Raw genomic sequence first — 24,757 nt, 5'->3', positions numbered from 1 at the left:
GGTGTATGCGTGTACGCGGGGGGGTGTGGGTGTGGGTGTCAGTTACCTTTTGTGGTAGATGCAGAGGCACGGCAGTCTGGCTATGGTGTCCCCTTGCTGCAGCTCCTCTAGACAGATCACACACTCGCCGGCATCCCTCGCCAACACATCATCTAAGGTGGCAGACACACGCAAACAGCCACAGAGCGGAAGAAGAATTAGCATTTCACCACAAACACTGATAAAGTCAGCCATCATATCAAACACAGCAGAGAGCAGCCGGGAAAGCAGCTCGGAGCATCACAAAGATGATACCGTTGGCATTTTCTGCTTCCAGCCATAAAGAAAAAAAAAAAAAAACGCAACAAAGAAGCAATTTGTGACGAGCTTTGAGCCAGTTTCTGTTGCTATTACTAGAAAATGTATTTCCGAATATTTTATCCCCTCCACTACGCTACTAACTGAAGATCAGCAGCTACAGAGACTTGAATGATCTGTACAGAAGAACTGTGCTTATCAAACCACACAGTTAAGTATAGGACTTAACCAGTATTCATCATCCTGGAGCATTTGAACATTTTTGTCACATCACTATCATAAACTACAATGTACAAAACAAAACACAACTGAAGTGAAGGAAAAAGGCAGGGTTTTCTAAACAAAAAAAAAATTCAAACAAAAAAAGAAATCTAAAAAGTGTGGCATGTATGTTGTAGAATCCCAACTAATACAACTGAAAGTCATTTGTGGCTTGTTTCTGTCATGCAAAGATGTAGTTTTTGTTCATTTCCAGAGGCAAAATATAACAATGTTTTCTAATGTGTTATAATGGGGGGTTTTTTAAGTGTAGTGAGAATTCATAAATTAACACTGACCTTATAGAATTATCTGGCAATGATAAGATATTTTCTGGTCAAAATCTTAAATCTATCTATAATCCAAACCTGTTCTTTTCTCAGGCTACAGCAAGATGGGAATAAATGCGTCGTATCTCTGTTTAGGCTGAAGTGTGGAGGAAGCAAGTGGAAACTGTTTTCAAACTAGCATTTGCTGCAACCTAAACATCATGAATGCTGAAAGAAAAGATTTCTAGTTAATAAATTAGTTGCATTATAACCAGCCTTCAAACCCATACTAAATACTTGATTTTTTTATTACCTCTAGTGATGAAGAGTAGCAAATCAGATAAAAGTTTTATTGACTTAATCTGGACAAGCATCCATTTCCAATATGACCAGGACAAACAAGCATCAATTCAGAATTGGTGACAAATTATCCTAACATGCATACTTTGGGAATCTGGAAAGCAGCTGGAAGACACATAGAGCACATGCAAACTCCAAGCAGAAAATCCTCAATCCCAGATTGAAAACCCTCTTGTTGCAAGGAGACGGTACTAACATGTCGAGGCGCCCACATTTAGAGAATTTAGATTAGGACAGTGTGCAATGATGACTGAGTCTCTCTTTAAGTAAAAGGACAAGTAATTAGATCAATGTTTTAATAACAGTAAAATAAATCACCAAAAATCACTTTTTAATTGATCCACAGCTTTGAATAAAACAGATTCAGCTTGTTTGCTGACTTTAATCGGTTATTTAAAACAATCCAGCTCAAGTATCTGTACAGATGAAATGGGTTTACATTGCTCTTGACACTGAATTTCAGCCAGGGCATGTTTGTTATTGTTCATGTGGTTGCTATGTGGTTGGATGATTTGATGATGTCATTTCCCTTGATGGAAATGAATTTCCCCTTTGGGACAATAATGTCTAAAGTCTAAAGTCAGGACATCCAGCTAGCCAGTATTAGTGTGGAAAATTCATGACACAGCCAGAATTCCCACATTCTTTGCTCTGGTAATCTATAGTTCTTATAGCCTTCTGAATGTCTTTCCAAAACTTTCTGTGGGCTTCAGCTTCTGGATGCACTTACCCTGCATCCAGAATAAAAGCTTATCTTGAGGTAGAAGGGAGGATTCATAATATTAACCTGCCGTTGGCAAAGCTGCAAAAATAACACAATCCGGTCATGTAGTGCAGAGCCCCGTAAGATGTTTTGAACATCTCATTAAAAGGTGAGGCTGCCTGAGCACAGTGTGTGGCCTGACCCAGTAAAGGTATGCCGAGACTAATAAAGTGCTCACAAAGTGTGAAATTCTAGAGAATAAGTTGCTCATAAATTAAATTCTCTGCTTGCTTTAAAACAAAACGCTACATCAAATAAGTCGTCCTCGATCCTGATTACCCCCACCTGACCGAGGCCAGGAAAATCTCCACGGCTCTTTGGAGGATCAATACGCCATTCACTGAAGGTGCAAAATGACGGATCATGTGCAATTATACAAAGCAAGAAAACAGATATAATTAGGGATGCATGTATCATACATATTCCTCCACGTTTGTTAAAGTTGTGTAAAAATACTAAACAATCTCAAATTGATGATTACATAAACAATAACTTGACTAACGTAATAGTATTAATTGTAAAAAGAGCGAAGGAGCAGAGAAAACCAGTAAAATACCTAATACTTGATAGAAATTAGAATTTTGGTTGGATGAGCTGTTCAGGTTGAAACTCTTCGGTAATAATTTACACTGAATAATAAACATTTTATTATACAAATGGAAAAAACTAATATTAGAAGGGTGGTGGAATCTGGCAAATTTGGTAGCTTTGTTGCCAGATTCTGTTCATGTGTGGGCTCTCTCTGGGTACTCTGACTTCCTCCCACAGTCCAGGCACATGACTGGTCGATTATTTGGTCTCTCTAAATTGTCCTCAGCGATGAGTGAGTGTGTGCATGGTTGTTTCTTCTGTGTTACCCAATGATGGACTGGCAACCTGTCCAGAGTGTACCCCTACTAAAAACTAACAGAATCTGTGGAGGGAGCTAAACATTAGGGTGATAGCAACAAGGCCATCCAGCCTCAGAGTCTGAGCTTACCACCAAACATAAATTGTCAAAATGTTAACACTGAGCAGAAAAGGGGATATTCCACTTTTTAAATGTAGAGAACCATGGGCCCATCCGCTTTGGCAATGAACTGCTTCAGTACACATAGAAGTTCATGTTCTGATTAAAGAAACAGAACCAAATTATTTGATTCATTTGCATAAAGCAAAGATGAGGTTGAGGTTCCCTAAGCCAAGCAATTCTGTTCAACAGCAGTGGTGCTGTGTCATCTGTTAAGAACCGTGCAGAGTAGAACTGTATGTTTACAGAGATCATGATTGAGACATTAAAACAGTCACATCATTTCCAGAAAACCCTTAAACCATACCCGTTCGCTACTGATGAGATCGTAGGCAAAGTGAATGAAGAAAGATGTGTTTGACATTACATTAAATCTGGTCCATCTTCTGTTTCGTTTGATCAGAATTGGATGAAACGGGATCTGAGGGCTCTTTTTCTGGGTCTCCAACTCATTAGTTCTCTCCTCTCCCACCTGCCTCCCTCTTGACTTTCAGCTGTCTCTCCTGCCTGCCAGCAGACGTTTGGCATCAAGCAACTTCACGTCAATAATGACTTAGAGGGGTTGCTCTTTGCTTTCCTGAATCACAGCACTAAATTCCTTCTTTTCCTGTCTGTATTTGTCCTCCAGTGGCCCGAGCTGCAGGAGGCAAACTGCATGTGCCTCACCTGACTCTTCCTTCCGCTTTCTCTCTGGTTTTGCTCCACATTGGTCCTCCTGACTTAAATGTCTTTGCCCCCCTCACTCACGCCACTCACGCAAGTGCTCAAGGTGCTATATTTAGCAGGACACATTAAAAATATCATTACTGAAAGCCGAAGCCCAGATAAGATCCAGAAGTCACCTCACGTGGATTTTGTGCTACCCTTGAACCTCACCAGCCCTCTACAGGCATGTAGACATAAAATACTAAAAGAAAAATACAGAGAAATGACATTTGTTTTAAGTTACTGTAGACAAACATTTAAAATTAGTAGATATGTTTTTGATTTGTATTTCAGAAATCCTCAATGCCATTGCAGTTACATCTTGCACATACAGTGTGTTGCAAAAGTAAACATAACTCTCAAGCTTTTTTTATACTTTGTCACATTTTAACCTTAAATGTAGATGATTTTTGTTGGTGGGATCTAATATAATAAAACAACTCACAACAGTGGGAATTGCAAAAAGATGCAGTTTTAATTTCTGATTTAAAGTCTTAAAAGTGTGTCATAGATATGAACTCACCGCCCTAAATAAAATCTGACTAAGTCCAGCTGTTCTGTAAAGGCCTTTTTGATTTGTTAGAAAACATTGGGAAAGAAACCGTCTTTGTTCCTTGATCATGAAGACCAAGGAGCAAAATGGGCAAGTCAGGAAGAATGTTATGGAGAAGTTTAAAGCACAATTAGATTATAAATATCTCAAGCTTTGGATATCTTACAGAGCTCAGTTCAACCATCTGGAAATGAAAAGAGTGTAGCACAAGAGCAAACCTGCCAAGACATGGCTGTCCGAGCAGAGAGAGTGTAAATCAGAGAAGCAGCCAAGAGGACAATGGTAAAGCTGGAGGAGTTGCAGAGACTCACACCTCAGGAGGGAGAATCTGCCAACAGAAAACTATTGGTTATGCACTCCACAAATCTGGCCTGTCTGGAAGAAGAAAGCCATTCTTGAAATAAAGCCGTTTGTAGTTTGAGATAAGCCATGTGGCGGTCACAGGAAGAAGGAAAGCTGGTCAGATGATACAAAAATGTTACAAAAAAAAAGAAGAAAAAAAACTCCCAAAAGTCGAACAATCACAGTTCTCTTCTTCAAACAAGAAGCCAAAGAAACATGGACGAAACTAAATGCAAAAGAAAACCTTTTGGAGGCAGCAGAAGACTTAGAACCTGATTGGACATTCACCTTTCAGCAGGACATTGACCCACTGCAATACAAACAGAGTTACGAACAATACGTTTAGATTAAAGCATATTCATGTGTTAGAATGACCTAGTCAAAGACCTGACCTAAGTCCAATTGAGATTTTGTAGGAAGATTTGAAAATTTATACTCACAAGGTCTCTATTCAGTCTCTGACTAAACTTGACCTTGAGGATAGGCCAGCAAAAAACACTAACAGCTCTATCATTCCTGTGAAAGGTGTTGGGGAATTTATGCAAATGCATGTTCATTAGTTCAAAACTATAAAAGTCAACTATTATCTTTAAATATACAATTATTAACCACTACTTTCTGTTGGTTTATCATGAATAAACACAATAAATGCATCAAGTTCTGGTTGTGAAATGGCAAAATGTGACAAGGATTGCGAGGCATTGTAACTTAGTCTTGTTGATGCAACCACTGCACTGTACTTCCAGGTCGTTGCAGGGGTAATGCCACTTTTAATGAGGCGGTTGCCAAAAACAGTTTCTGCAGACACTCACCGGTTCAAAGTTTAGGCTTGTCTGAATTGCCTCAGGTGAAACTATCAAAGACTTTGATCATACCTTCAATTTTTCCTGCATCCTGGCACAGGATAACACTTCTGAGCGCAGTTCAACAGCTGCTGCTTTCATCCACTTCATAGTGATATAAATAAGATATAGCTGAAAGTAATCGATTTGCATGAAGCGTAACTATCAGGGAGGGCTTTGCTGGGATCATGTGTATTCAGTGAGAGTCATTCCCAAAAGTCAAATTTTATACCTAAAAACTTGATTTTAGACAGCTAAGACTTTATTTTATTTAAAAAATAAAATATAGTAAAATAAAAATAGCAACCCCCCAGCAACCCTTCAGGACTTGGTGGAACTGGTGATTCAGGTCATTGATGTCTGCAGATGCTGAACGATCCTATCGAGTGAATATAAACCAAAATGTAGAACGAACGTATCAGCTATAAATCTATGAAATAAAGAATTACAGCCGTTCTGCCTGCAAAAGGGGGTCCAGCCCAGTAGTACAGTAATAAACTGCCTTCTGAAATATTTTGAGTTTATCACAGTAACCTCAAAATACATATTTTTTTTTTTTTTACTGCTGACCAACACAAGTGGGCATTTTATTATTACCTGCAATTCTTGCACTATTTTGGTGTGGAATATTTTTATGTACTAATTTTTTGTCATGGCAGATAAATAGGAAAAAGAATAAATGCATGTGACTTTCTGATAAGGAGTGTTAACCACCTGAGACAAACACAAACTTGTCACGGTGTGGGGTCGGGGTGTTGGCATATTATATCATGAAGAGTTAGAATGTGTTACTGATCTGCCAAAGCGGAGAGATCATAAGATTGTTTTTATGATGTGCTGCATGCATTGCAGTTCTTTGCTTTGACCCAGTTTTGTTTTCCTCCTCAACAAACAATGACAGGGATGAAACAGTTTGTCTTGTTAGTTAGCCTTGTTTGTTCAACCTGTTACCAGTGTGAATTATCAGCATATTAGCTGAAGGTATTCTTATAAGTCTATATAACAGGAGGAGTCTAAACAAGTAGAGCATATATTTTACTTTTTGTGCTAAAATAGCAAATGAACTCAGACAGCGTCCTTCAAAATAAGAGCCTTAACCATATTGCTTACTCTCTGAACTTCAAATCGCAAGGACCATATTTTTCGGACTATAAGCCGTTAATTTTTCCCCACACTTTGAACCACACGGCTTACAGCCCTGTACGGCTTTTCTGTGGATTTTTCTTCAACCGCCAGGGGGCTCTTTAGCAGGAAGTGAATCATTGGAAGTCAAAATTGGAAATCAAAGAAGAAAGTGCTAAAAGAAAAACAAAAAGAAAGAAAAGAAGAAAGTGCTGATTTTCATTTAGAACAACCACATGTTAGCAGCAGGTACGACGGAGAAATGTTTTCAAACTCATACCCCATCATCGTGGAAACCACAGGAAGAAGTTCATATGATGCCGCTTTTAAGTTGAAGGAATCGGCGTGAACGAATCCATGGTTCAGCCTTGGAGACGCAGGGCTGCGTCCTTAATAGCAGATTTATTAAAGACCCAGCCCTCTTGTGGAGAGCGGCGGAGATACCAGCGGCTTATAGCCCGGTGCGGCTTATATTTGTACTTTTCCGTTTTTTTTTTGTTTTTTTTTTTTGTTTTTTTTTTACTTTGTGGGTGCGGTTTATAGTGCGGTGCGCTCTATAGTCCGAGAAATACGGTAATATTTTCAAAAGTTTATTAAAATATCTTACAGTATTGTCTACATTTGCATAAACAACTTTACGAAGGTTGGGGAAATTGTGTGTCCGAACTGCAGACTGTGATTCAGAAAATATAGTGTGTGATGATGATGATGATTATTAAGAAATTATGAAAAACACTTCAATGCACCTACTTGTACTACTACTAATGTTAATAATGTAAGTTATAGTGATTATATTTATGTTCAAAACCACAATAATATTAACTAAAAAACAACATTTTCATACACCAGAGTGTTGTCATTTTTTAGTATGTATACATGATGCCCTGCCTGTTCTCCGTTTAGTATTGCAGGAGTACATATTTCCAGATCCTTCTGTGGAATGTGATTCCAAATTTTTATTTTTGTTTTGCTCATCTAAAATATTCAAAAGAAACCGCAGCTTGAAAAGCTGGAATACCTTGATGCAACTTGACATGTCATTGGCTGGTATTGCAAACAACAGTAATAATCTCTAGAACGTTAAAAAGGTTTAGTCAAACTTAAAAAGAGAACAAATTGGTTTACTCAGCGCTAAAGCATCGTCTTGACCAATTGGAGTAAATAAAAGCAACATAGCTAATGTTTTTAAGTTTTACTTCTTGGAGAAAAATATTAACATTTAAGCTGTGTGCTGTTGAAATAAGTAACCAAAGTTCTAAGAATATTTTTAAAAGGTTGTAAGAAGTCTGAATATGTCTATCAAATAACACCGCAGACTTGTTTGTTTGTTTGAAAAATGTGGATGTGACACACCACAGCCCAGGTGATTGGCAATAAAACCCCTGAGCATCCTGGGAAACAAGATAAGCACGTTTCATTCGGTGGGTCTCAAAAACCACACAGAACAGAGGAGAAAGTAGATAAAGAGGAACAAAGAAATTAGGAGAAAAATTGGATGGCAGGAGTAGACAGACGGACGGACTCACGGAGCAGAGGGAGAAATTGCAGAGTGTAATTGGCTGGAAATAAAGAGCGACAGGATGGAAAGGAGATGCAGAAAAAAAATGAGGGGAATTATGGGAAAGCTTCTCCTTTTGCCCTCTCTCCTCTTGTCCGTTATCAGGCATCAGAGTACTCCATCACTCCGGATCCCATCAAGCTTAAGACAGTTCCACTCTCCCCTCTCTGCCTGTGTCACTCAATCTTCAGCTCAGATTTGGCTGGAGGCTTCAAACCTACATTATGTTTTACTGCACTGGCCTTGTGGGCCACACTGGCAGCTATTTGTGGAACTGTAAAATCGCCTCCCTGCACTCCTCGCCTCAAACTACATCACATGATTTAGTTATCATTAGGATCAGAAACACAAGATGATGCAGAGACCTCAACAAGGTGACCCCAGCAGACGCCCGTTTCCACAGCCGGCAAGTCAGAGAAGTGTCAATGGATGAGCTGCTGTGGGACAATAAACATTTGGGACCTGTGTCTCCAAGCAACCAGCAGAGGCAGATCATAACTAACAGCACTGTGTTTACTGGTATAAATAGGTGGCTGGATGGTACACAGTAAGTCTGCAGCAGCTTTGTGTGCTTCTTTATTTTCAGTTATCTCAACTATAGGTGTAGATTCCTTTATTTGTAGTTTACTCTGATTGTTTTTTCCCCCTTGAATTGACCAAAAAAGGCATGTCAATAAAGTAGAATATTACTTAAAAGTTTCAAAATAGAAACTTGTATTGATTCAGAATGAGATACTTCACATGTTTATTTATGTTAATTTTTATGATTATTGCGACTAATAAAACCCAAAAGTTAGCTTGTCAGAAAAAGTATTCTGTTTCATAATACCAAAAGAAAAGGAATTGTTTAACATAAAATGTTATGTTCTTGTCTCCGCTGTCATCGCAAAGAATGCTGACCTGACAGTTTGCAGCCAAAAACAGACTGGCAGTTTACAGAGTATTGCATAAAAGCATTCTGTGAAAGGAAAAATTGTGGCTTAAAAGACAAAAAGGCACACAACAGTATTAACTTCCACCTTGATAGGATTCACAAATCTTGCACTGGGATGAGAACAGTGGCCTGGGCCAGCAGCTCCATCAGCGTTTTGGGGGATAATGCTGTGTAATCCCAGTCTGGTAACTTGCTCCCTCTAATCTGTTGTACCTATTCGACTCAGAGGGAGTGCCATCTCCTTTCAAAGTCAATAATGATTTCTTGAGCTCTGTCATTTGCTGGTGTTGGTCCACTGAGTTTTATAAAGTCCAAAACCAGCATAGAAAACCAGGACATTTAGCAGCACTTCATGCTTCCCTCTACCGTCAAACAATATGGAGATATATCATCAGACTGATGCAGGAGACTGGTGAAATAAACTCAATAGTGGGTAAACAATGTTGTTGACTCTCATAGCATTCCTCATCAGTCTGAAAAGTCAAAAATCCAGGTATCAATCTAATAATAATAATAATAAAAAAACCAGAATGAGATGCAACAGCTTTCTGGTTATGAAACTGAATCAGTCAACTTGTTAGATAACAGGGAGATCCAAGCGTGGCGGTGCAGACAGTTAACAGTGCAACACACAGCAGCACTACACACAGAAGATCAATACAGAAATGAAAAATGCTCTGACATGGTCAGCTCCCTCACTCTTCCAGTGTTAAATGCCGGTGAGACTGAGCTAAGCATCAGCCTTCAAAGTTATTGATGGTAAGGTATCTGAAATTTAATGTAAAGCTGCAACTTGCAGGTTTTTAACAACTCGGACTGGAACAGAACCCCAAAGAAATGAGGCATTGGAACAAGATTAACAGGACATGCAGCATGGACACAGTAACAGCCAACATAACAGAAAAGTCCAGCAATGAACCATGCAAAACAGAAATAGTTAATTCAATTAATTAAACATGAAATAGTCCAAAATGTCTGAAGCATTAATGATTCCTTTTATGGGAACAAAGGGGCCAAGCTCATCTCCTGAAAAACAGCCGCACAACCATAAACCATATACTCTACACAATGCAGTCAGGCAGTAGTCATGCAGCTACTAAACCCAGACTTGTCCATCAGGTTGCCAGACCAAGTGTCATGATTTGTTACTCCAGCGAATGCATATCCACTGATCTAGTATTCAGAGGCAGCATGCCTGGTAGACTGCTATGCTGGCTTTGGATCAGATGCAATGCGTCTGAAGTGTCGCATTGCATTAAGGGATGTAAGGCTTGGATGCATAAATTCAAATTCAATTCAAATTCAAACATACCAAAGGGAAATAAAATGTCTCAACTCATATGTCCCAAGAATCCTCAAGTGTTGTTGTGGATGGTGATGCTGTGGCCAGGAAGAATTTCTGGTAGCAGCCAATCCTGCAACGGCTCTGAAGAGACCTCTGACTGAAGACTGTTACTGTATGACAGTCTCATAACGATCATGCCACGTTATCAGCTCACTTTCTGTGCAGCAGAGACAACACTCCACAGTAACATGCCAATTAATCAGTTGTTGGCAAGAACTACATCTAGTCACATGGTTACAAAGCCAGCCATGTTGGAGTTGGGTATATGCTCCTTACCCACTATGATAGATGCAAGAAACGGTTCGAACTTTCTCTTTCTCACTCTGCTCTTAGGAAGCCTTCCATGTAACTCCTCAGGGATTTGGGGTCATCTCTGAGGATGTCATAGTTCAGGTGTTATTTGAGTTTGTGAGATACTAATGAGCTGTTCCCAGCTGTAGAAACAAAACTATCCAGTGGAGAATAAGAGAAAAAATCTTCCAGTTGTATAGTACTTAACATTGTGGGGAACACCTGTCCAAATGTGCAATGCCTCAACCAAAAACATTATGAACAAATGTCTATAAACGTTACAAATCAGAACTAACCCTACAGAGCAACCCTAACATGCTGCCAACAAAATGGTCCAATTCTAGATCCCACTCCTTGACTGCAGAAAGTTGACAATCTTTACATGTACAGCTCTGTAATTCTACATGGTTGGGATGCCAACATTTCCAATCTCTTCCATTTTTTTTTATCAATACATGTGGCATCTAATCACGGTACAGCAATAAAACAGGGAAAAAATAAAAACAGGGAAGTTTATGGTTGTGACTTGACAAAATGAGGACAAATTTAAGAGTTGTGATACCGTTGTTTGGATTACATTTTTATTTTTTTTCCAAGACTTGATGACTCAGTAACATAATGAAGAGCTTATTCAGCATTATTTATATGCTTCTGTTTTATTTAAGCAAAAAGGTACACTTGCTGCAGCAATACGACTCCAGTAGAAAAACACCAAGGGGCAGAGAATGATCAGACATAGTGTGGGTCACATGGCATAAAGACAAGCTGTGAAACACAAGAAGTTATGAGTTACCAAGTAGCTTTGCTGCCTCAGGTGGGTTTGTATGTTTGTACGTTTTTTTAATTGAATATATTATCTGCTTAGAATCAAACCATGAATATATTATGAATTCTCTTTTTTTCCATCTCATTCATATTTAAGGTGTTTTGGAAGGACTAGCTCGATATCATAAGCCTTCGTGTAGACCCACCCACATCGCTGTGAATATTTAGCTGTACAGCAGCAGGACACATGCACGAAATCAAGCAATAAAAATGAAAGGTAATGCAAACAACACCATTTTCCCCGTTTATCCCAAGCTCAACTTTTCCCCCCAAATGAGAACATGTAAAGACGAGTGAGATGTTTCTCACCGTTGTAGGAGAGGCGAGGTTTGCTGAGACACATGATGAAGTGGACCTCCATCTCATTGGACGCCACAGACTTGGAGCAGACAGGACACTTGAATCCTGGGAAGATAAACAGTGATGTTCAAAAGCAAGCACCAGTTTTATCAAATCTGATAACACATTACCATAATACAACCCAAAGGTTTAAACAGTGATTTTAAGATGTCTTTATGTTCACCAAAAGGCATGTTTAAGATTTGAAAATTATGCACATTTATCTTCTTGTGAGATAATCTGAAGTCCAGGAGCCCCAATGATGGATTACCCATCAGAAGACCATTTAACTCTGTTGCTCAGGGCTCCTGAATCCCCTCACATGCCAAACTTTGACAAATTAGGTGTGGAGGCAGCTCTCTGACGGAAATCCCAGTGATGTTCTTGTTGTAAATGCTGCAATACAGACCAGTTAATGCATATAACAGCTCATGTTGGCTGTATAATGACGTTGATATTGCAACAACAATTATAAAAACAAGTTGTAGTTTAAAACATTAGATTGGTCAAGTAAAGCAGGACTAAAAGGTCCCAAAATTAATAAAAGAAAACAAAACACAATATTCAGGAGACAGTACAGCCTTTCCTAAACCTGCTTTTTCTTTGTGTTGATTCATATTTTTCCCTTCCTGATTAAACTCAACAGGTTTATGAGAATTTAATTATGGACATAATTGCATGCCGCTTTACAACTGATATGACAATAGTAGTAATTTTTGTTTTTGAATTAAAAAGACTACTTCATGTAGCATATATATCTATCTATCTACATGTATAGATAGATATATACTGTATATATAATCTGATGCCACACAGCTGCAAAACTTTGACATTTTATGCTTAATGTAATCATTAAGCATAAAATGCTTAATGATGATGAGTGGATGATTCTCAAAGTGAATCATCCACTTTGAGAAACTCCTTCACACTGATATAAAAGACTGACAGTCTTTTTAAAAAAATAAAATCAAACAAGGTCACGGTTTTTACACTAAGGGAGAGCCCAAATTCACTTTTTATCTGTTTTTTTATGAATTTTGGAGCAAACTGCTATTCCTCTGGTTCTTACAAGCGAAGTAAGCAGCAGACTGGGTCCTGGCTAACAGGAAAAACAACCCACATCGATCAACATTTAGCTGAACATTTATTACATAGCTAATTTTTTTGTTGCAATAGATTATTTCAGTATCAGTGGTAATTGGGGTTACATTTTTGTTTTTAAGTAAAAGCATTGAGATCATGTTACACATTTTTTGTTCTTGTTTTTACTCAAGCTTTTGATTCCATATGAGCCCTATTTAAATCACACATTACCATCCTTCATTCTCTACTCTCACTTTCACAATAGGTGATTTTTAAAGTATAAAGCACTGATCTGTGTATATTTGCCTGCTTTTATCCTCTCCCACGCTTTTACATCCTCTCCCCTCTCTTGATTGTTTTGTAATGCTGGAGCCGCCTCAGCAGACTCCTCCTGTGCTGTTTAGATGGGGCCCATTTGGCCTAATGATATTAGTTAAACACATAACAGATAATTAGATCATCCACTGGGCCACATGAGTCGACTTTGCTTACAGCTGAAAACAAACAAGTTCTGTGAAAAAGAGGAGCCCAAATAGAAATGCTTTCGCTTGCTTTGTTGTCAGTCAGATCTTATTTATTTTTACAAGATCTGTATGTTGACTATTGTTCTTCAATGTTCAACATTGAACATTACTTTGTTTTTTTTTACTTATTTCATGATTGGTTCTTTCATCTGTTTTAATTTATTTTTCTTGGTGTTAATTTCAGTCACACCTGTTTCTCAGGTCTGATCTTCCCCCTCATGTTTATGTATGTTCCCAGATCTTATTGTTCTTTGCCAGATTCATTTTGTTTTCAGTTTCTTTCTTTTTAGTCCAGTCCTGTAATCTGTTCCATTTCTGTCAAATTTTGATAAAGCATCCCAGCACAAGATTAGATATAGCTTTTGTTCATAAAAAACAGTTTTGAATTGTTAAAATCACTTGAATCTCACATCGTCTTCACCGTGGATGAAACCACATGCCACAACACAGTGTCTGATTTGAATGACAACTATGTACTTTGACAAGGCCTAAAAGCCTTTATTTAATTTATTTATTTTTCCAAAACCATCTGCAGGTCGATATGCTGGTTTGATTTGGATCACTCTCCCGCTGCATAACCTAAATGTGCATCACCACCTGATGAATGCACTTTCTCCTTCCAAGGATTTTCTTGCAGAGAGCAGAAATCACAGTTCCATCAAAGCATCCAGTTTCTAAACAGAGAAGCAGCCCAGGCCACTACCCGACCACCACCATGTTTGACTGTTGGTATGATATTAAAAAGATCCTAAAAGCTCGATATATTCAGCAATACATTCAGCAATAAGCTTTTAGCTTTAGTTCACTTTTACCATTTTGTGTTTAACACCAACATGAGGTGATCTAAGTGATGGGAAATACACAGAGATAAGGGTGGGAATAAATTTGAAGGCCAGACCATCTAACTTCGCTTACTTATGTTTTTTGTGGTCAGTGAAGCATGCATCCAATACATCGACCATGTCCTTCGAGCAATGCAGCCCCTGAATTTGAAAAGTCCTGAAGTTGTTCTGGGGTCTTTCATTAGCTCTTAGATGAGCAGATGACTTTATCCTGGAGTAATTTCAGAAGGCTGGCCACTCTTGGGAAGGTTCAACTCTTTTACATACTTTCTCTGTGTGTGGATAAAGGCTCTCAGTGTGATTAACTGGAGTCCAAAATCTTTAGAAATGGCTTTGTAGCTCTTCTTGGCAGTAATCAGGCCTAGGTCTAGCTTGCAAAACTGAATTTGGCATTCTATATATGTGGTGAATCACATTTAATTCACAATTTACCAGGAAATGAAATAATCTTGCACATGGCTGGTACAGATCTCTTAGTGAATAAAATAACTAAAATTATTCTCAAGTTTTGAAAAACTTGAGAATATTAACCAAGTCCCTGAGTTGAACGTTAATATATATTTTTTTGCAGCTCTACATGAAATTTTATTGCATTTGAGGAATTGTGTGCCTTCAAGATTTTATTCTCTGCATGTTGCCCTCACTTAAAATCCTCAAAAAGTTGTTTTATAGTAAAAATTGGTTTGTGTCAGCAGTTTTACACGAGGCCTTATGTTTTATAAACCCTAGCTTTGTTTGCTAAGAAAACTGCTTCGGTACATAAAACTGTTTGAGGTACAGTAGTTTGACAAATTGTAGCGTTACCCAGAAATGAATTCAGTGTATGCAGTATATTCTATGGCAGCTGACCCACTTTTCCCTTGGCTGCTATTTTCAGATGATCCAAGGGGACGAGCAAGGAAGAAAAAAATGAAGGAAATGAGAGAAAAGATGTAGAAAAGGAAGGTGAAGGAGCTGAGCTGGTTGGAAGAGAAATAAAGGGTTATGATGCACCGTCCAGGAGGAATCGAGCTGAGCAGACCGAGCTGAGGTTTCAGCTGAGCAGAGCACCACAAATCCTCGAGGACGTTTCACATTCAAGCAGCACATAAGGTCAGATAGGGACAAAAATAAATCACAGGACTGGATCATAAATTAATTATACTGGTGCTTATGTGAGAATGTGCCTGTGGATGTGTGCTCAGGCCTGTATTTGGCCAGTAACTGTATTATGCGCTCTGAGGATTTGGTTTAGGTCAAAAAGAGACATATTTCTCAAATATAGCTCTCTGCTGTGGTCTGCAGCTATTCACTGTTAATGCTACGCAGCACTTTTAAGACTAACTTCTCACTAATGGCAACAACAACAACATGGAAACAGAAGTCATCCTGAGCCGAAATAAATATTTAAAAGAGCCCAGTGTATTTGGATGAAATTTGAAATTCAAAGGAATGAGCAGCATGGTACAGAAAGTGCTGACCCACATGAAAGCCGCCTTAGGTATGTCTATAATCTGCACCTTTGCAGAGATGCACTATTTGAGTTCAAAAGTGCAACACATTTAAGTAGGTTTGCACCATTTAAAAAAACTCTTGCACAGCTTTTTCTAAACCAGAAAAAGTCCTTAGAGAAATTTGTAGAATTTAACACTGATTTCCAGATAGGATTTCTGTACAAGTATGAATGATGTGTGTGAATTGCAGTTGTTAATAAGTTACCATAGTTTCTGGCCAACGGAGGAACAGGTTAGGGGGTGGCACAAGCCGAAAAATAATCAATAATTTATCCACAAAACACCTCGTGTTTACAGTAACTGAGGAAATGATACAGCTGAAGTTGGTGCCTGATTCAGAGTTAAAGTAAGGAACTAGTTTGGTGTGTTAAAGGTATTTAGGAAAGGTTTGACAATCTTTATATACAGCAGCATTAGCGCCAGCTAATCGAATATGGCTAAACCAGCATCAGTGCAGTTGTAATTGCAACATTTGGTTCCAGACTGTGATGACATTTTTTGTTTGGTTTGTAGAACTGCTTAGTTGATGAGTCTGGAAGACAACAGTAAAAGGAAATACATTTTCTGATACAGCTGCAGAAAGTCACAATTAGAAAGTCTTTAAAATCTGGAACATAATAGGTTGAAATTGTAAACACTAAATTAGTCAAATCTATATGCTTAGGAAAATAAAATTGCCTGTTGTAACTTGTTTTTAGACACAAAAGGTAAAATTATATTGTTTTAAAATGCAAAAGGAAAGACTGCCAGCTCATTCCTTTGCAACTGCTGTAGTGCAGCTGCTGTATAAATCTCCATTTATGAATTGAGAGCGATCCCTGGAACTAAGCTGTTTGTTGTGTTATCATGTTTTCGCTCAGGTGTGCCATGGTTAAGTGATGAAAAACAGTGAATCAAAGTTGCAGGGAAAAAGCAGCGCTTTGCTGCGATATTAATTAACATTCAGTGAGGAGCGAGGATCAAAGCTTAATAATGACTCATGTGTAAAATCTGCTGTTGGACTTCCAGATTGGATTTCCAAACAGCTGGCTCTTTGCAGGCATGGGAGCATCTTACTGAATCATGATTGCAGCAGCCACGCCTGATTGGTCAAATTAAATTCAAGGTGACTCCTTATACACTGACACAGAAGTGCTTTAATATGCATCAAGTGTGAAGACCAAATTAGAAAATCACCATGGGTCTGACTGTAGTTACTGTGGAGATATGATGATGAATGAAAACACTTTAGTGCATAAAGCTTTAGTGCAACGGCAGTTGTGGCTATAAAACCAGTATCTTTACTATTTTTCAGTATTTATTTCAACACCAGAAAAGCCTTTGACAGATTCCTCATTAAATCGGTTTAGCCACTCTTGCTTCCAGTAGAGGCAAGCTTAAGTCTATAACCAAAGATTGAAAACATGCCACCTTCATGAGGAAAAATGAAAAAATAGATAAAAGACTGAAGCATATTGATTCTAACCAGTCATACATAAAACTGCTAAATCAGTGCCAGTCCCAACAATACAACTGATGCTGTGATTATTACGTTCACATGAAGAAATGAAAGCAAGCTGATAGACAATCTTGAACAAATTTCACAGCAACGCAACTTTAAAATGAATGAGACAGAACTATTTAACAGTGATGTTTTTTAGAGACGTGTTGCCTTTGAACCATTCTGGGAAGCTTTCAAACTAGACAGTTGTTCTTAAAGATTTCATATCAAATGTCACTTCAGTCAACACCAAGGTTTCCAGGAAACACAATCTGAACATACATCTTATAACAGTTTTGACCAACAGAACCACAATATATTGGTAAGAGAAAGTTCAAAAAAGCCCTGTCATGGAATGATGAGCTGAAGGAAAGGATACAATGTGTTATCAGTGCAAATAATAACTGTACTTAGAAATTAACATGTCCCATGTTAAAGTAGGGAAAACTAACAAAAAGAATGAAGAACTTGGAATTTCAAGAGTGAAAATCAGAGATCTATAAACTTACTTAGAGCTGTTTATCTAGATTTCTGGCAGCATGTATCTTTTTCAACCGTTCACACAGACTGTATTATACAACCTTCATGGCCACCGCTGTTAAAAAATTGCCTGCCTGGAAAAAAACACTCTGTTGTCCTATGCTATTTGCTTCATACAGAAGATCTGGGCTCTCAGCTATTGAGAAATGATTGCTTCTTGGAGGCGTGAACTGTGTTAAGGTTTTAATTTTTACCCACTTGCTAAAGTTTGCCCGTGACGAACTAATGCGTCAGTTCAAAGCTAAGAAGCTTACCAAAAATTGCTTGCCCTGTAAACAACCATCCTCCACTGCAAATAGAGAAGTGCTGATCCCAAAGAGGCAACTGTTAATGTCAATTAAATATTTTGAAGTGTGGCCAACATAGACTGAATGACTTTGTTCACTTCCTCCGCTGCCTTTGCTAAAACTACAGGCAGACTACAACTCTAAAACAGTGCGGAAAATCAACATCATCGTTCACAGTTCTCCTTCTGTTCACTGATTGGCCCAGTAGTAAATCTACCAGACAATCCAAGTCTAAGGGAGAAACCCCAGTCTGTGTTGTAAGTGAAATATTTTTCAAGTAGGGTTACACAGGAAGGCAATGGGCAGTCTATTGTCTCCACAACCCAGAGAAATATGTTCAGTTCCTCTCAAGGCATACAGGGTCTCCTTCTTCAATCAGGAAATACATATAAAACCAAACAATTAAATAAACACACACACAAATTAGTACTTTTCAAGTATTAATTTGTAAGTATAAACATTTCCTGGGGTCGCCACTGCCAATAAACACTGATATCTAAATGGATCAAATCTAACAACTCCAGTCCTCGAGAGAAATCGTCCTCGATGCACCCCTGCTCGAACACACCAGAATCAAATGAATGGGTTTTTACCGGGCATCGGCAGAATTTGATGGCATACTGAGGAGGTTAGGGTTAGGGTAGGGTTGCACTTAAAAGTTGCAGGACTAAGACACTCTTGCCTTTGGAGATTTGTGCATGCGTTTCATTTACAGCAGGATTCATCAAATTAAGTGTTTTACTCTGGCATGACAAAACTAATTCAGGTGATTTTTCTCACACTGGCAGTTCAATTATTACCAATATTTCACATATTGGTAGCAAAAATGGAGACACTTATGAAGCTCTAATTAAAAACCGTATACGGGCAATCTTTTCCCATCTCTATCGGCCAAACATGAAAACATCCAAACAACAAACACACACCCATCTTTCCAAGTTAAGCTGAAGGGAGGTGAGTAAAGCCATTGCATGACATGGGCCAGTATGATTTTAAACGAGCACATGGAGGTTTATTCTTGTAAACCCCTGCACATATGAGGAGACTTAAACTCGGTCCAAAGCATATTTTATCATCCCTGAACTGATGGAATGCCCAAACAACCGTGGTCCAGCCCCGAATGCCTCAAATCCAACCTGGAATGAAACATGCACTGTTTCTGCACTCACTCCGGCTGTTTGTGTGTCTGATCTCTATAAAATTATTCTTTTCAGCATATCACTATTAAAATGTATTCGCTATCAAAAAGAAATATTGTTTAGTCATAATAATATGAAATTACACCAAAACAAAACTCAGAAGCTTGTTTGTCTGCTGCAGAGCCATAACTAATCCCCTCACATGCCGTTCTAGACATGCCAGTTTCTTGCGAATCAAATCCTTTACAGTCATGGGAATAATTAAGTACAACCCGCATTTCGGTAGACACTGGAACCACCCTTATCAGCAACACCTTAAGAGAACTTGAGTAGTTGTGTTCCTCTCTACTCAACAGTGCTTCAGTTCATTTCTGAACATCTCCCATATGGTATGAGGAGTTTGTGCTGGCATTGCTGCAGAAGCCTTTTGGTTCATGCAATGCTTCCAAAAAAGCTACAGCATTTTACGCCCTTCCTCATCGTCCTATCACGAAATATAATATTTAAATTAGGCCTGAAGAGTCAGAGATAGGTGCTCTTAAGGCTTCTTTAATTTGAAAGAGCTGGAATTAGCTGAAAATCCTGTAAAGATTGGCAGCTGTTTAAAAGCTTTACAGTTGTGAATAACCTTTATCTCTGTAGGATAATGGACTTTTAATTGTTCAGAAACAGTCTTATAACCTTTCCTGGATTAACAGCAACAATTGCTTCTCTAAGGTCATTGCTGGTTTCTTTCCTCGGCATTGTTTAACCACACACTGAAATGCTAAAACTGCTGCTTGATAGAGACAGTCACACACTCAAGTGCATTTGATTAGCAGCACCTCGTTGCCACGTTTTACCTCCTGAAGGGTTTACTTTTATCACACAAGTTTGATTCATCTTTTGTGAATGGGTAATATTTGGTGGAACTGGTTGAGTGTTTTTTGCAATAATTTTAAAGCCTGTTAAAAGCCAGGCCCACTTTTGTATCCTCAAATGTGGAACCTCAGATTTAAAAATGGGTATAATTTGGGTTTTGTTTTTTGTCAGTTTGTGTACAATAACGCTAATAAAAATGTTTTTTTTTTTTTTTTAGCATGTGTGATGTTAAGCATGAATCAGCTTGGGATTTTATTTGGTTTAATTTTGAGTATGACACCAAAATTAATACTATTTTTTTTTCATGATTCCAGTGTTACTCCATGTCCAACTATATAATTACTGCTGTCGTTCGCATATATCAACTCACCAATGATAAAGACTAATGAGCAATGAATTATAGTGATACACAGCTTAGCTGCAGCAGACAGCATGATTAAAACATGCATAACTGTCTCGTGCTGATGAGCGATGACCATTCTGGACTGTATACGGCCAGAGTCATAAATAGGAGCCAGACTAAATCAAACTGGCGCCTCTGACCATACTGGCTGCACAAACAGCTTCTCAGATCCAATCAATACCGCGATTCAATTCTGACCGTATTTAGTCCTATTGAAGCGTATCTCTAAAGCAATAATTACTTACTACTTATTGTTATTGTTTCCTGTTCTTTGACGCTGTGCATTCAGCTTGATAACTGTCAATAGGACAGACAGTGTGGCAGAATGGGAAGTGCTATTTAACTGTGCAATAAAATGAGGATCACAACAGTCCGGGGGCAGAGATGAATCATCCAGGCATCTACTTCATGGTGCAGAAGTGAGGAGGAGGAACGAGAGAGTGCAAAGAAAATGAGGGGACAGTGGAGCAGAGCAAAGCGAGCGGCGAGACAGAAAAGTCAAAGGGGAAAAGATGAAAAAAAGATTGCTCTGAGGGGCAAACGGTAAGGGTAGAAGCAAAAAAAACAAAACAAACAAAAAAAAAATGAAAGGAAATCCAGGAAGTGAGGCTGGCGTATGACTGAGAGGAAAGGAAGTGGCCGAGAACAAACTGAGCGGAAAGATAAAAGGAAAAGGGGAAATGTGGAGGAGACGAAAAGGGCAGATCGACATGAGAAAATAAAGCAGAGAATTATGCCAACTAAACGCAGAAGGCAAACGATTGTTAAAATTCTGAAACTCTCTCTGAGTTCTTTGTTTTCTAAAGCTTCTGTAAAGTTAGAGAGTGACCATCGCACCATACGACAGATTTGATTTTCCCATCCGTGACCTCAGCAGAAGGGTGATTCAACGACAACTGGGCCATTCATGCATTTTTTTTAACAGCGCATGATCTTTCTCTGAGCCACTCGAATGGAGAATCAACCATGTCCTGTAATCAGAGGTCAGGATGAATGGATGGATGGATCTATCATTAGTTGGAAATTGGCCACAGTACAACCAATTGCTGCTACTCCAAAAATCACCAAGCATATGTACTTTGAGGACTAACTTCTCAACACATCTAGAAACAGAGGAAGATAATCTCTTACATATAAAACACAGAGCAAAGTCAGGCAGGTCAAGGTGCTTTGTAAGCTGAGAACATGGCTGGCTCCACAAATTCAAGATGCTTTCATCAATTTGTGCTCTAATTCAGGAAGTAAGGACACAAGCACCCAGGAAATTCGGCAACTGATTCAACTGCAGACACACACACACGCCTACACACGCCAACACACAAACGCAGAGTCATGCTGAGATTTCGCTCTAGCAGACAGGCTGAAGGCTGAGATTCTCCTGCAGAAGCACAACAAAGCCACTCTGGGGGTTTAGCTCTGTGGCACTGCAGACTGAAGGCAGAGATTTAACACACATAGACACATCAGGCAGGCAATGTCACCAAGACAGATCACAGTGGAGGGGAGAGAAGACACCATTAATACTACAGATGGAAAGTGTGAGAGCAACTCTAGTCGCACTGCTTGTCACGCTCGCGGAGCCGACCAGCTGAGAGGATGGATGTGGAAAGGAGAGGGCACTGGTCTTGTAGCGATACATCATTCAGAAAAGACAAATTTACCCAACTGCATTCGAATGCTTGTGTTTCCAGATCTAACAGAGGTGGAGGACACCCAGTTAGCATGAAGCTACTGCACCTCAATCAGTGAGAATTAGGTCAAATTTAACTCAGGTGGCTGTTTATGAACACATGAATTGTAAAATGATTGTCAGCTCAAGCTGCAAACTATAGCTAGCAATTGCTTCTGTAAATAGAAACATTTACTAAATACAAGTATAAAACTCTTGGCCTGTATTTTGGATTCTTTTACTCTTGTTCTTTTTATAGAAAGGACACCTCGGGGAGCGCTTCTTTGTTAAGCCGTGTCTGTTTCTTAGATGGAGCAGCACTGTCGATATCTGAGTGTACTCCATTTGTTTTCTTTCCTGTGGGACGTATTTACGGCGCGGTTCTACGTGTTTAAATATTTTCCTTTGAAGCAGCTGGTGTAGCTAATATTGACATTAATGATGTGAAAGCTCCTTGTTTATTCACATAGAAATTACTTCTTGAGCAGTGATATTGTATTTAGTTGTGTACCCTTAACAGAGCTATTGACAGAGCTATTGCTGCTATCAACTTTGTAATGACTTTGGACTTTTCCGTTGAAAGTACTGATCTTCTTGCACATCAATGTCTAGTTACGTCTCTCTATTGTTAAAAGTCAGTCAATCGTTTCCACTGCCACAACACCCTTGCTCAGGAAGAGGGATTGCTGCAACAGCAATGACTTGGTACAATTATGTTTGCTTCCTCAGATTTTTTTATAATCAACTTAAATGGATTGCATAGTATTACAATATTGTCTGAATTGGACTTTATATAATTGGTTCTGAACAGAATTTGTAATATATTCAGTCGAGTAATGTTATTCAGTAATGTATTGTTTTGCAATAAACTGGATTTAAATTCGATTTGGACCAAAGTAAATTATACTTGTGACCAAATATATATTGGACCTGTTTTACTTGCAAGGTGCCTTTGACTTGTGATGTAATAAAACTGAAGTCAATTTTATAAGTAATTAATTTTAATGCCCCTCTGGACTCTTAATTTATTTTGTCTTTAACTGCAGGTGATGCGCTTAAAGCCACACATAATAACAAAGCAGCCTGCATTAACTGCGGCACCCTTTCCTTTTTTTCGTCTTGGAGTCAGACAGAAAGAAAACCGATCGTCAGCAGACCACCACTGCCACGACCATAAACGGAAACCCTGGAAACTGGAGGCTTCATTACATCACAACTTACAACTAATGCCACTCGCGCCAGCAAACTCTCTGTACCTTACCGGAAAGACCGGCAGTTTCCATGGGAACAAGACAGAACAAGAAAACGAGAGGGATGGAGAGACACGGGAGAGGATGGATGCTGGGGGTGTCGAGAAAGAAAGAAAAGCAGAAAGAAGAAGATCTGTTTTTTTGTTTGCCACAAGAGAAAATAATTCACCCTTATATGCAGGGAGAGGAAAGAGACAAGTATCCATACAGTCTGTATTTTGGATGTGGACAATCCGGCCGTCAGCAGAGGTTAAATAAGGATGTTTACTCTGAAGAGAGTCCCTGAATGCTCCGTCAACCCCTAGGAGTCCGTGTCCTCTGAGACCATGTGGGGCCCAGACAGGGATCGGTAAACAACACTGTGAACAGAAGCCACTCCTAACAGCAGTCACTGTGCAGCTTCACTCGTCCCTCAACACCAGCTGTTATATGAGCACTACGTCAGTGAAATGTCTCTCAATGTATCTGGAGGAGTCACTGACTACATTTCTCTGAGCCACACAAACAAACACCAAAATAACCTTCAGATAAGAAAGAAAGAAAGAAAGAAAGAAAGAAAGAAAGAAAGAAAGAAAGAAAGAAAGAAAGAAAGAAAGAAAGAAAGAAAGAAAGAAAGAAAGAAAGAAAGAAAGAAAGAAAGAAAGAAAGGAAGAAAGAAAGGAAGAAAGAAAGTGTTTGACAGTTCAGTGAACTCGGTTTTTCTGCTCTTTAAATATTAATAATCTTTTGAAAGATACCATGAACACATTCCTCAGGGTTGTTTCAAGGTACCTGGTGTTGACTTGTCTCTCCAAGGTTTTGGATCTGTTTTCAAGCTTGAGCTGAAAGCAAACAACCCTGATAACCACACTGTAATGTCCTTACCTTCTTAACAATTACTCTCTTCACAAGAAATGACCGAGAGCTTGGATACATTACTTAACAAAGAGATTGATAAACAAATGGCGTTCAAACAAGTAGCAAAAATAATCTCATGACACCATTCTGCTCTTTACCCTTCAAGGCTGTTATTCAACAGATCCATTATTGTTTAGCACTTAGCTTGCTCTAAAGTGGAACATTTTAGAAATTACATTGCTTAAGTGTGATTTTGACCCATTTTTCTACAGAAACAGTCTTCAAATTTTGAATGGGTCCTGCTGCACTCTGATCTCCAGATTTCCAGAGGATTTGAATAGGACATTCTAGCAGTTTTACTTTCTTTCGCTGAAACCAATTAAGATTTTTCTATGACTATGTGGTTGAAACTATTGTCATGCTTAGAAATCCGTCGTCTTCAGATTCTTATCAAGGATGTCCTGGTGCATCTCTCATTCCTTCAGTTATATAAAGTCTGTCAGCATCGTAAGCTAAAAATATTAAAACTGAGAAAAA

General features: G+C 38.7%; 1 protein-coding gene across 1 annotated transcript in view; it reads right to left on the bottom strand.

The window, feature by feature from the left end:
• Positions 1-24,757, bottom strand: part of znrf1 (zinc and ring finger 1) — a 49,796-nt gene that overhangs the window by 6,849 nt on the left and 18,190 nt on the right. The window contains exons 2-3 of the mRNA XM_005796249.2: positions 11,783-11,878; positions 47-152 (exon numbers count right to left, since the gene is read on the bottom strand). Coding sequence (XP_005796306.1) covers positions 47-152; positions 11,783-11,878 — 202 coding nt within the window. The remainder of the gene's footprint in view (positions 1-46; positions 153-11,782; positions 11,879-24,757) is intronic.

This window comes from Xiphophorus maculatus, chromosome 2, assembly GCF_002775205.1.
Source record: "Xiphophorus maculatus strain JP 163 A chromosome 2, X_maculatus-5.0-male, whole genome shotgun sequence".
NCBI lineage: Eukaryota > Metazoa > Chordata > Actinopteri > Cyprinodontiformes > Poeciliidae > Xiphophorus > Xiphophorus maculatus.
Note: the sequence above shows the minus strand (reverse complement) of the source record. Positions and strands in the feature narration are given on the sequence as shown.